General features: G+C 39.3%; 1 protein-coding gene across 1 annotated transcript in view; it reads right to left on the bottom strand.

Moving 5' to 3' along the window:
* Positions 1-7523: 7523 nt before the first annotated feature.
* The window catches only part of JARID2 (jumonji and AT-rich interaction domain containing 2), a 538197-nt gene continuing 531403 nt past the window's right edge, over positions 7524-14317 (bottom strand). The window contains 1 exon segment of the mRNA XM_030211245.1: positions 7524-11200. Coding sequence (XP_030067105.1) covers positions 11024-11200 — 177 coding nt within the window. The 3' untranslated portion in view covers positions 7524-11023.

Here is a 14317-nt window from a genome sequence, read left to right as displayed (position 1 = left end):
ATGCACAGGAAGCAGCCCCTTTTAATTGACAGGAAGCTCTGTAACGAGGGAGCATAAGCTAAAGGTGAGAGGGGCTAGACTGAATAATCTAAGCAAATATTTCTTTACAGAAAGGGTGGCAGATGCATGAAAATCTCCCAGCAGAAGTGATGGACAAGGATTGTATCTGAATTCAATAAAGTATGGGACAAGCATAGAGGATCTCAAAGAGAAAGAAAAGAATTGTACAGCTTAATAGCTGAGATGGTTGAGCAGTTTGCATAGGCTGTATGGTATTTTTCTTCTCTGTTTCTATTATTTAATCTACTTTCAGAAAATATAATTTACAGCGTAATGCTCATCAGTTATTGTGTTCATAGTAAAAAGTAGGCGTGGGGCCAGAATTTTTTCTGTAAACGTCCAGTGCCCAATCTCAGTTATATCTATGTGAACATTTGGTTAAATAAGGCATTCAGTTGCAAATTAGATGTATATTCAAATGTATGGCACACAATAAGCAGAGTGCCATCCTGGAATGCAATAAAATAATGCACGTGGTATCAGTACTTGTAAGAAAAAATACTTTAAAGGGCTCTATGGTTACCATTTCTCCTCAGAAAGTTTGATCATCTGTTTCTGAACACTCTATTTTGTTTGATTTGAACTAGTATTACCTTGAAGTCTAGTACTTTGCTATGATCCCAGAGTGTTAGCATGTGTGGTGTGGGAGGGAGTAAAGGTCTATCACAGGTCAGCTCTCTGTTGTACCTGACCACTTCTTCCCCATTGCATGCAGATCTGGGACAAAAAATTTTAACAATTTAAAAAAGATAGATTGATAAAATCTGATACCCTGCTTCATGTTACTGAAATCATAGGATAAGCACAGTTTTTTTTAACAGCTGCTGATTAGTATAGTTTATGTTGGTTTTATTCTATGCTATCAATAATGAATCCCAACGGAGAGACACTCAGTCTATAACAATTACACAATAGTCAATCCCAATGTGGTTGTATAGGAAATTCAGTAAAAGATTCCACACTCCAAAATGTGGTTTTAGACCTCAATGATTTAAAGAAGGGAAACACAAGGAGAGCAGTAGAGGCTGATCCTTCAGCCGAGTCTGTTTATCAGTGAGTCTAGCTGTAACAACGGCTATCATGCTCTGTACATCATCAGATCTCCTTATTTCTGGAACCCTTCCAATTTTATTATAAAGAGGTTTAACAAAAGGTATATTTATTAATATTGACAAGCTCAAAAACGAGTGTGGAAAACTTTAAGAAGTCCCTACAGCCCCTGTTGAGGAACTCTGTGATCAGTTCAATCAAAAACTACAAAATGTAATGCCAACAAATATTTCAAAATGTCAAGCACCAGTTAAATTGAAAAACAACAGACCAAGGTAATGACTTATCTTAAATTTTTATTTCTTCACTGGAACCCTGTCTGTCGTGTTAATGTTTTATTCTACAGCATTACAAATATACTTACCCTGTGTGTCTGGATCCTTGTCTCGTTTCACTTTTCCGCCCTCATCTTATCCAAGGCTACTACCTTTCTCCTTGCAGTTACATTTTTCTCTCTCATTTTTCCCTATCATTCCTTTCCTCATCATTGCTTCCCTCCACCCCCACCTCACTAAAGCTCTCTCGGGCTTCCTTCTGCTTCTCTTTCTCCTCATGCCTCTCAAAGAACCCATGCTGCTGGCCCTACACTTCTGTCCTCCTAGCCCACAATTTATGCGCAGAAAAGGCATTGCCTGTGTCAATTTTTTAAATGAAACAAAATAAAAATAAAGGAAAAACTAAATGAATTCTTTGTCTTGGTCTTTACTGAAGAGGATGTTGGAGTACTAAACTTGGGGGGGGGGGGGGGCCTTCAGGGAGGAAGGCAATTCAAACCACCCTGCTAATAGTCTGCCAAGAAACTGTTACACAAGCGGTGACCCCATAAATCGGTTGCAATTTGATACTTGCATACATGGGACTACCCTTACTTTTTTTTTTTCTTTTGGGGTTATACCCACACTGGAACCTTCTTAGAGGGCATAATTTACAACCTGTTGGAAAAATACCTTTATTCATCATCTTTTGAAAAAGAGCAACCTTGATTTGATTGAAGGCAATCTCTCCAAATTAGTTAATTTTGTGCATACCACAATGAACCTCACACCAAAGCTAGGGGATGTGGAGTATGATCTCAGACTCTTAAGTTTATTGCTGATGCTCACCATAGTATTTGCATCATGTCAGAGAGCGTTTCTTTCTGGAGATCATAACCTGCATAGGCATTAGGCAATCTATTAAGGTGTGCTTGAAATTCCTTTTATCAAGTCTATGGTACTCAAAACATTGAGAAATATTTCTGTACCTTTCCTGCCACTGCTATATAAATTGAAACACAGATTTTTGTTGATTTAATTATTTTATTGTTGCTTGATATTTTATTATTGATTTAATGATTGTTCATACTGACATTATGTAATGTTATTGTGCACTTGTCTTTGGTCGCTGTCTGATAGAGCAGAGCAGCATCCTAGCCTCCAAGACCCTGATGCAGCAAAAACGAAACGCTGACCACCGTTGGCTGGGGGCGAGAAGATTTAACTGCCGCTACAACAGACAGTGTAACTATTGCACACGGATTCGTTCAGCAGACGCAGGCATAAGACAAGCCTGTTGGCACTAGCCAGAAAGATAAGTGCCTCTTTTGTACTCTAAAACAAGATTGCTTAGCCTGAAGTTAAAACTCAGCTATTATTATTTGAAGTCAATACCTAGCCATAGATGGAGATTATATACAGTTGAACTATCCATGTACTATTGGCCACGTTCTCAGTTCCGTGACCCACACTCCATCTCAGAAGGTTTTTTTCATGTGCCTATAATGTAGAGAGGATCTTTTAGATCCAGTTCAGCTCTGTAGATACTGCATATCCGGAGCTCTTTGAGGCCGTTTTTTCCTTCTGATATAATCAGTTCAGGCAGCTTTTTGATTTATTTCATTATTTGGGGATATTTCATACATATTCTAGTGTTTTTATTGTAAACCACTTAGAATAGTAAGATAGTGTGGTTTATACATGCTGGAAGGCATGCACAACCCATCACTTTCTGGGCTGGTCCGGAGGGACACTAAGGAGCTGTAGAGAGAGCGGTCACTGTGGCATGGATGCTTCCTGTGCATTGATGACATGGATGCAGGGGAGGTATGGGCCGAATGCCTAGAGGGAGAGTGATGGCGATGCTTCTTATGCTTTTTGCATTGCAGGTTCCCTCGGATGCTTGAAGTACAGATGAGGACGATGTAGAGTCCTGGCGCAAACATGGTATTAAATACGATGCAGCATCATCTAGATGCTGCATGAGTGCACTCAACATCAATACCAATGCTGATGCAGATTCTGCGTCTTTGACCGAATCTACTGCCATGCTCGATGTTGATGCTGAAGTCAATGCAGAACCAAAAGTTTTGAAAACTGGATTCTGCGGGTTTTAATGGACTTCTTCTGTATACGCTGACAGAGGTTACAGTGAATGTCTCGGTGGTCCGGACCTAGGCACTGAACACACCAATTATGGGGGGCTTTGCCTGAAATAGTCCTAGTACACTCACACTTTTTAAAGCCACTCGGCACCCTTGATGAAATGGAGGGAAAAACGGCTGATGCAAGGTCAATAGGCTCAATGGCCTGGGGAGCTTGAGTAATTGTGTACCCGAGAAACAGCAAAGGTTCCCAAGTAGACGGAAGGCCTCAGGAGGCCTCTCAGGCCAAAAAACATAAAATAAAAAAATTCAATTAAAAAATATTATAACCAGTTAAACTATGACAAATCAAATAGTTATGAGGAAAATTTAACCCGAAAAGGGAAGGCACTGAAAGTAAAAAGCGTACACGCTAAGAAGAGATTAAAAAATACATCTCTGCTCTGTGGAAAATGAAAGCCTGCCAGTCCCGCATTCACACGTTGGGAGAGAAAGCACCATCAGATGCACAATGGGGGCACTGCCTTAAAGATTTAAAGTGGCAGTGCACTTTGGCAGTGTCCGCACTGGGCTCAGTTGGATGATGTCTGCTTGTCCTCGGAGAATGTCTGCTCTTACTTTATCTTCCACTAATGAATCTCCTGTATTACGAGTGTCTGTCAATTTGGTCTAGGTATCCTCACATAATCCAGACTCATGCAACCAAGCTAAGAGCCTAGCAACAATAGTAAAAGTGGAAACTCTGAACAAGATTTTTAAAAATGTCATGCCATTCAAGTAACTGCTACACGTACCTGTTTCTGCCAACATGGCAGCTATCTGAGACTGAGCTTGTGGTGAAAGCCTTGGCAAGGTGGCTTGGACTTTCAGGACTATATTGCATCATTGGCATAAAAGCATGGCTCTGTAAAACAATTTCTTGCCAAAGTCATTTAATAGTTGTAGATCCTTGCCAGGAAGAGTATTGGAAAACTCCCTACACTTCTTGGTCTCTCTCATAGCCATTTCAACCACAACGGAAGAGTGAAAAAGCTATACCTTTACTGAAATCTGATGCTGGTTGAACCTCACACTTCATGTTCATCTTTTTGAAAACAGGTTGCACACTAAAGTACATTCTGCTGCGTGTGGACCTGCTATTCTTTATGAACAGGGATTGTAATGGTAGTCTTTTGTTCACCTACTTACTTTAAAAGGACTTGATGTACTTGAAAAGGTACTTATTTTGACACCCTCTGAATGAATCAAGAACTATTCTCATAGGGATATTTGGGCACCCCAACATAATAGTCCTGACAAAATAGTCCAGACAAAACAGCCTTGTAACAAAATAGTCCTTGACAAATCAGTCTCTGACAACATAGTCCCTCCCACAAAATAACCCTTGACAAAATAGCCCCCTAGAAAAAAAATGCAGTGCCATATTCTGGCCAGCCTGATCGGGCCCTTTTGTCAGGGGGCTAATTTGTCAAGGGCTATATTGTGGGCAGGCCATTTTGACAGTGACTATTATGGCAGGAGCTTTTTTTGTCAGGGTCATTTTGTTGGGGCTATTTTGACTGGGTACCAGAGCTTTATTTCCCGGGGGAGGGGGAGAAGGGTCAGAGGGATTCCAGTAAACTGTGCTTTTCCCTCCTCTAGAAAGACTAGATGAGGATCCAAGAACTATTTGGGAACCTCTGAAGTTCAACACACCAGTTTTAATGGTATTTGGTAGTGCTCTTGAGCGACTAGACTATCTAAAGTTGAAACCACTGGGAAATTGATTGCTCCATGGAAGATTCTGAACTCATATGTATAGAGCTCACAAACCTTTGCAAGAGAAGATACTCTTTTCATTCTTCTGCACCTGAATCTTCTTTTTTTTTCAGCTTCATAGTAATTGTATAGACAATCCTTATGGGCTCTAAAATACATAGCGTACAATGTGTGCAATTACTCTGGTTACGGATCCACACCCAAGTGGGCAAACTAAGAAATAAAATGTGACCTACATAGCAAAGACTGGTCAGCAGAGTTTTGTTTAGTGTCCACTTGGATCAACCAAAAGGTTGCAGATGCTCAAAACCTTATACTAAGTTTTGAGCTCTTGAAGAGCTGTTCCACCCTGATGATGTGCAATGACATCACCCACTTGTGTGCCTGACTCAACCCAGCTTCTCAACAGAAAATGCAAGCATTTTATGATGAAATATGTGTAATGATCAGACAAGGCTGATAGAAGCATCTGATATATCAAGTTTGCTTTAGACTTAACTCTACAAGAAATATTAGAACCACCAGCAATATTAAAGCAATGTATCCTCTTGGTTGCCATATATTCTCCCATGTATGAGGAGGCTGAAAAATGGCCTCCCCCCATGCCCAATTAAGACACAAACCTTTTTTTTCCCTTACCCTCATAGAACACAGTAGCGATGTACATGGAAACACTGTTTTGCATCATTATTTCAGGTTTAAAATACTGTTTTCCAATGTATATCATTTCATATGTTTAAGCATATGCTACGTTTTTTGCAATACACATCTGAGTACACACGACACAAAATAACCACTAGCACTGAATTCTTGTTCTTTTAAAATGACAGCACATCAACAGAATACTAAGATCTTGTTTCCTGTTTCATCAGGCACAGTAGATGCCACCTTGAATGCATCAATGTCTTTAAGACAAGATATATCACTTAGGAGCAGGTTTACTAAAGTGCAGTAAGAGTTTGCATTAACCAAACCTTCACTGCAAGTTAAGGTGTGGTAAGTGCAAAGTCTTTGCGATGCAGGGGACATGCCTTGCATATACCACACAGGAATAAATGCCAGATAGTATGGGAGTACAATTATGCACTGCATGTTAACACAGTGCCAGCAAGTAGAAACTCCCTGCAGTGGCGGTACAAATAGCTGATCACACCAATGACAGTTGTTCCCCATCCCTGATCCCCTTCAAAAAATAAGACCCCCTCCTGATCATCTCCCTAACAACACTCACCGTGATCCCCTTTAAAAATGAAGAAACCCTTCCTGATCAGCCCCTTCCCAATCAAGACCCATCCCCTGAACTTACCTGTGGGCCATCCATGATGGGCTAGTGGGCCTAAGAAGGGAGCGGCCTCGGCTCTACTCCTAGCCAGTCTGACTCAGGGTTCAAAATAGCAGCTGTGGCCTCTGTGTTAGCCTTGCAGTATAATGACTAGGAAACCCTTAGCAGTAGTACTGTGAGACTTGCACTAGATCTCAGCAGCTGCTACTTTGAATGCTGAGCCAGAATTGGTGGCAGTGGAGGGAGACAGTTCTTGCTTGCCATATATTCTCCCATCATGGATAACTTATAGGTAAATCCTAAGGGTATCTGAAGGGGGAGGGGGCAAGGGCTAAGGGGAGAGAATCTAGTAAGGATTGGGGGGGGGGGGACTGAGAGGGAGGTTCTTCATTTTTGAAGGGGATTGGAGGTGGGTGATCAGGAGGGAGCTTGATATTTAAAGGGGATAGATAGGGTGAGGGGATCTTAATAGTGGTACAGACCATGGGGAGAGGAGGGCGACAATAGCTCTGTTGTACCTACTGCCTCCTTGAGGTGGTGATATTTGCAGTAGCGGTACCAGCAGTCATGACCACGCCTCCATTCTGCCCCTACCAGCATTAAATCAACTAGCCTGGGACTGTTATTGCGCTGGTTGTTTCAACATGCGTTAGCTATTAGCATGGACTTGTAATGTTTTAACATGCAGTAAAACCCAAGCTAGCTGCTTAACACAGCTTAGTAAACATACCCCCTTAGATTCAAACTCAAACAACCTAAAATACATAAAAATATGGGCAAATCAGTAGCCAGAATATTAAAGCCAAATCCTGGTTCTGGCTGTCAGATTCAACATGGTTATAAATCCCAAATTAACTATGTAGAAATGAAAGAAAGAATACACCACAGATATTTTAAAGTGATGCCATTACAATTTATCCCCAAACTACTGCAAATGATGTATGCAAACATTACTTCTTCCAATGAAAGTAAGTCAGTAATAGCTTAAAATACATTTTATTCTTTTAACAGGATAATCTGAAATTACAAAACAAAGAATGATTTGAATGAGATGTTTGCAAAGAAACCTCAATGATACTTTTCAGAAAATTAAAAATTTAAGGTGTAGTCTGCTCTAAAAAGTCATTAATTTTCACTGGTTTTTGAACAGATTGATTTGAAAGAGAATGATCAGAAGTTCATGAGTTCACTGTGTTGCAAAATCTTCATGCTAAATTCATAACACTTTTGGTAATAGGTTGGTGACTGAAATGCATTTAATTATGAATATAGACCTTTCAAACTGTCCAAAAGCTAAGAGAACTAAACCAGAGATCTATTTTTTGACAAAACAGCTGGCAAACAATAATGAATTACAGAAATCAGATGACTATACTGAAATCAAGGATAACGCATACAATATACTGATCGGCTGAATACACAGTTACAGAAGTCTATGAATATGGAATCTTCATATTCCAAGAGATGTTTACATTTGTACTATAAATGCATCTCAACCTCCTACCTGCAACTGTTGCTTTTAAAATAGCTAATATTGCTATCTACCAGTGATCCAACTTAAATACAACTTACTGAAGAACCCTGTATATGTGCAATTTCTATGTATCACTTTTGCGATCAGAATACACCACCATGCAGTAACATCATATTAGAACAATTTTTAGCAAAGTTCTTGTTCAATAGCTTATTAGCTTTATATCCTACACCAGTAGTATTTATTCCCAGTTCTCAAGGGCGGCCAATGGGTCAGGTTCTTAGGATATCCCTAATGAATATGCCTAAGATTGATTTGCATACAAAGGCAGCAGGAGTCATGCAATCTCTGATATATTGTATTGTCATTAGGGTTATCCTGAAATCTGACCCAAGGACTGGGAGTAAATACCACCATTGTAATATAGTTATGTTTTCTGATTTCTCTAATTTTGACAAGAAGTCTGTTCTTGAAGCAACATGTTACCTTTGACATGGAGCAATGGACTGGAGAGAGCTGGCATGGAGAATACAGAAAAATATGTTGGTAGCATTACAATGCATAGAGAAGAAAGAGATCTGATGGCATAAGGAACACAGAATGAAGTGCTGGTAGAGAAGTGCATGCAAGAAAAAAAATGTGATGTGATGATGAAAAAATAAGAGTCAACTAAAGTTTCACATACAGAACCAAAGAAAAAGACAAACATACTCTACTAAGGAATCATGCTTTGAAAGTCAAGCTTTTAAAGTACAGAACCAAGACAGATCGAATTCAGGAAAAATAGAATATGAAAATATGAAAGTCTATATAAATATATATACACACACACAAAGATTTTTTTTAAATACTCAACTGTAAATTGCTTTGATGGGCTTCAAGCTCAAGGGGCAATTTAAAAAATTGTATCATATGTATTTTTTTGCAGTACAATGTAAGCAAAACAGTTCACTACACGGTACTCTTAAATAAAGTGATATGTTCATACTATAATGCACTGCTTCTCAATGTAATTATGGAGGCACAGCTACCCGGTTTGGTTTTCAGGACATCTGGAATATATATGAAACTGATTTGCATATATTAGTGACCTAAGATATGTAAATTTCCCTGTTTATACATTGTGGCTTGGGAAAACACAGCTGTAAAGACATACTACACCTAGCACAGCTCTGTAAATCTCACCTGGTATTTCAGAAAGACAAAATGTCCAGAAAACTTTATTATTTTTTTTTTATTATTAAACCTTGAAGTACAAACCTGAAAAATAAACAACAACAAAAAAAACTGGCAATAAACAACATGAATTCTTTCCATACAAGGAAAGAGAGCAGAGCAGCGCTAATAAATTAAATGTCAAACTGTAAGCCATAGTCATAGAAGTTTACTGTCAAAAGAGGGAAAGGTACACAGCAAAGCCATAAAAACTTGACAACCACATTTGAAAACACTTTTTGACTGTTCATGTTATTGTTAAATATTCCAACAGTTCAGTCTTCTGCAACAACAACCACCAATTAACTGAATGATAGGACTCCCCCGACAGTCACCACTGGCAAGCTCAGTGCAATAGGTGAGTTATGGTATTGTTCAGTTTTAATTATGAAACAAAGAACAGTTTGAGAAAATAAAAATTCCCTTTTTCTTAAATTCCACCAGAAAAAGGGGCAACAGCTAACTCCATTATTATTTTTTGCTGTTGTTCAGTGGTGTAAGCAGCACTTATATAAATGTTACAAGAAAAAACCCTGTAAGCATCCATCCAACCGATGAAGAAACTGAAATGTAAGGCTATTTCTTCATCTTGTCTTGTCACCAACCCCTTTCCACCCCGGTTCCCCCCAAAAAGGCTCAAGTATTTAAAACAATTTACAGGTATATGTACATCAATGGTGTGTGACTTTTTTTGCACAACACAAAAGAAAAAAAGTGGACAAGATGAGAAAATGCATTTTCACATTCAAAAGAAATACGTAGACCTTCTTTAGTGGCTCTCGATGTGATCATAAAATGGAACAAATGAAAGAAAAAAGAAAACAAAATTAATGCTGTCTGTGTAAGGTGTGAAAATAGCAGTGGAATGAGAATGGAATGTTAGAAAGATTGCACATCTATGATATAGAAGCACTTATGGCTTCAATCACCTTTTTAAAAATATTTTCTTCCTTCCTTTTCTAAAGGATGCTATTGAAGGGTTTTTTTGACAAAGTAGCTAACAGCACCAAAAAATAACTGAATGGATTTCCTAGTGAAATCAGGCACAGTTTTTTTCCCACTTATATGACTCCTCCAAGGCAGACAATCTTTTATTCCTCAAACAGATGCATAGTGATGTGCTGGTAAAAGAGAACATTTTACTTCAAATATCATTGTTCTGCCTCTGGATATAAATCAAGTCCAACTTCAGCTGCCATAACCATAACCTCCCAAAAAGTTTTTTTTTTAAATTTCCTTGTTTAAAACAAAACAAAAAAATAATAAGGTACAAAATCCATCTTGCACATGACAGAATAAAACGCAACCTAGTAAAGCAGGTTCATTCAAGTTTTGTAGTCTCCTTTCTGTCTACAAGACCTCCTCCGATGACTGGAAAAAAATAGACAGACACACATACATACACACAAAAAAAGGATACAAAATACATCAAACTTCAACCTATTCAAAATTGGGTGAAGCGCCTTTTTTTCACAGTTAACAAAAAGGCTTTCTTCCAGCCATTGGGAAAATACAAATGTTTCACTGGCCCCACGGCTGTTTTTTAAAACAGTGAATTACTGCAATTTCAAAACCTTGTCTGCAGTATCTGTGTACAAAAAAACCTTCCAAACTCCCTCCCCCCCAAAAATGACAATTTAATGCTAAAACAAAATTACTTCTCTAAAACCAGAAGAAAAAAATCTTCTTTAGAGCTAGTGCAAAGACAGCTTGTATTCTACAGCAAGTACTCCAAACTAGGATATCATAATTACAAAAAATATATATATATATATTTATATTTATTTTTATATATATAATCAACAAAATGAGAACGTTGGCATCTTCATGATGAAGAACTTTTGGATGATGTGGAGGATGACAATCTAGTTGATGGCACATCTGCTGTTGCTCTCTTTCGAGCTCCTTTTTTTGGTGTTGCCTTGTTGATACAGTCCTCACTGCTGCCATTTCTACCAGTCACTTTCCCACAGATCTGATTAACTAGACTGATTATTTGTTCCTGCACAAGAGGGAGAAAAAGAATTCAGAATATTTATAAAACAAAGTAATCCAGTCTTAGTGTAAAATATTACATGTGTTCTATATATTAGTGGATTTTAAAGGACAAAGGGGTCCTTTTACAAAGGCACACTGAAAAATGGCTTGCGGTAGTGTAGGCGCGGGTTTTGGGCACGCGACGATCCATTTTTTAGCGTGCCTGTAAAAAAGGCCTTTTTAAAAATTTTTTGCTAAAAATGGACATGCGTCATTTTGGGTCTGAAACCCTACCGCTAGCCGTTGACACAGCGGTAAAGACTAATGCGGTAACTGGGCAGTAATGACCGTGCACCAAATGCCACTTGCCGCGCGTCCTTTATGCACGCCCGAAAATAAAAAATATTTTTCAGACGCATGTATTGGATACACACCAAAAATGAAATTACCGCAAGAGCCATGCGGTAGTCAGGCGGTAACTCAATTTTGGCACGCGTTGGGCAGCTTAGTAAAAGGACCCCAAAGGAAGCTTCATCAATCCCACTGGTCACCTAGCTGTTTCCACATAAGAGACGAGTGATAGGTACAGTCAGAGGTGTCCAGCTATACAAAAATATCTTAAATATTATGATCCCTCTCATTAAAATGCAGCAGATGTCTGGTTTGCATAGGCAAAAATACACATATGCAAACTAACTGAATAACTATATTTCATTTGACTAGCAGAAATAACAATTCTTTGCCTAGCATAGAGGATCCTTAAAAGTCCTCATTCGGGATAAGGTATCTTTCAAAGATATCACCATAACAGGGAAGATAGAGTATCCTGATAGTGAGGTTGCAAAAGAGATTGTAGTACATCGGGTATCTTTAAATAACAATAAAAATCAGACAAAAGATTGCCAATTAATACTGTCAAGTACTAAGCATGATGTACTTAGGAACAACAAACATAGTTTGAAATGTCTATATGCGAATGCCAGGAGCCTAAGAAATAAGATGGGGGAGTTGGAATATATTGCACTAAATGAAAAATTAGATATAATAGGCATCTCTGAGACCTGGTGGAAGGAGGATAACCAGTGGGACACTGTCATACCGGGGTACAAATTATATCGTAGTGATAGGGTGAATCGGATTGGTGGAGGGGTAGCATTGTATATTAACGAGAGCCTTGAATCAAATAGATTGAAATTCTGCAGGAAACAAAACACTCCTTGGAATCACTGTGGATTGAAATTCAATGTGCAAAGGGGAAAAGGATAGTGATAGGAGTGTACTACCGTCCGCCTGGCCAGGACGAACAGACGGATGCGGAAATGTTAAAGGAAATCAGGGACGCAAACAAACTGGGCAACACAATATAATGGGGGATTTCAATTACCCGCATATAGACTGGGTTAATGTAACATCTGTACAACGCAAGGGACATAAGATTTCTTGATGAAATCAAGGACAGCTTCATGGGAACAGCTAGTTCAGGAGCCGACAAGAGAAGGAAAAATACTAGACTTAGTCCTTAGTGGTGCTCATGATCTAGTGCAGGGGGTAACGATACAAGGGCCCTTGATAACAGTGATCATAATATGATCGGTTTTGATATTGGCATTGAAGGAAGTGAAACTAGGAAATCAAGTACGCTAGCGTTTAACTATAGAAAAGGTGATTACGACAAAATGAGAAAAATGGTGAAAAAAAGACTGAAAGGAGCAGCTCGCAGAGTAAAAAACTTGCATCAGGCGTGGATGCTGTTTAAAAACACCATCCTGGAGGTTCAGGACAAATATATTCCACGTATTAGAAAAAGGGAAAAAAGACTAAACGTCGCCGACGTGGCTAAACAGTAAGATAAAGGAAATCATTAGAGCCAAAAAACAATCCTTCAGAAAGTGGAGAAGAGAACCAACTGAAAGTAACAGGATAGATCATAAGGAATGCCAAGCCAAATGCAAAGCGGAGATAAGGAGGGCAAAAAAGGACTTTGAGAAGAAATTAGCGTTGGAAGCAAAAATACATAGTAAAAATTTTTTTAGATACATTAAAAGCAGGAAACCGGCCAAAGAGTCGGTTGGGGCCGCTGGACGAAAATGGTGTTAAAGGGGCGATCAAGGAGGACAAAGCCGTAGCGGAGAAATTAAATGAATTCTTTGCTTCGGTCTTCACCGAGGAGGATTTGGGGGGGACACCGGTGCCGGAAAGAATATTTGAAGCGGGGGAGTCGGAGAAACTAAACAAATTCTCTGTAATCTTGGAGGATGTAATGGGTCAGTACAGCAAGCTGAAGAGTAGTAAATCACCGGGACCTGATGGTATTCATCCCAGAGTATTAATAGAACTAAAAAATGAACTTGCGGAGCTACTGTTAGAAATATGCAATCTGTCCCTAAAATCGAGTGTAGTACCGGAAGACTGGAGGGTAGCCAATGTTACTCCGATTTTTAAGAAGGGTTCCAGAGGAGATCCGGGAAATTATAGACCGGTGAGTCTGACGTTGGTGCCGGGCAAGATGGTGGAGGCTATTATTAAGAATAAAATTGCAGAGCATATACAAAAACATGGACTGATGAGACAAAGTCAGCACGGATTTAGTGAAGGGAAGTCTTGCCTCACCAATCTAATGCATTTTTTTGAGGGGGTAAGCAAACATGTGGACAATGGGGAGCCGGTTGATATTGTATATCTGGATTTTCAGAAGGCGTTTGACAAAGTGCCGCACGAAAGACTCCTGAAGAAATTGCAGAGTCATGGAATCGGAGGTAGGGTATTATTATGGATTAAGAACTGGTTGAAAGATAGAAAGCAGAGAGTAGGATTGCGTGGCCAGTATTCTCAGTGGAGGAGGGTAGTTAGTGGGGTCCCGCAGGGGTCTGTGCTGGGTCCGTTGCTTTTTAATGTATTTATAAATGACCTAGAGATGGGAATAACTAGTGAGGTAATTAAATTCGCCGATGACACAAAATTATTCAGGGTCGTCAAGTCGCAGGAGGAATGTGAACGATTACAGGAGGACCTTGCGAGACTGGGAGAATGGGCGTGCAAGTGGCAGATGAAGTTCAATGTTGACAAGTGCAAAGTGATGCATGTGGGTAAGAGGAACCCGAATTATAGCTACGTCTTGCAAGGTTCCGCTTTAGGAGTTACG

The sequence above is a fragment of the Microcaecilia unicolor genome, chromosome 1 (assembly GCF_901765095.1).
Source record: "Microcaecilia unicolor chromosome 1, aMicUni1.1, whole genome shotgun sequence".
NCBI classification, from domain to species: Eukaryota; Metazoa; Chordata; class Amphibia; order Gymnophiona; family Siphonopidae; genus Microcaecilia; species Microcaecilia unicolor.
Note: the sequence above shows the minus strand (reverse complement) of the source record. Positions and strands in the feature narration are given on the sequence as shown.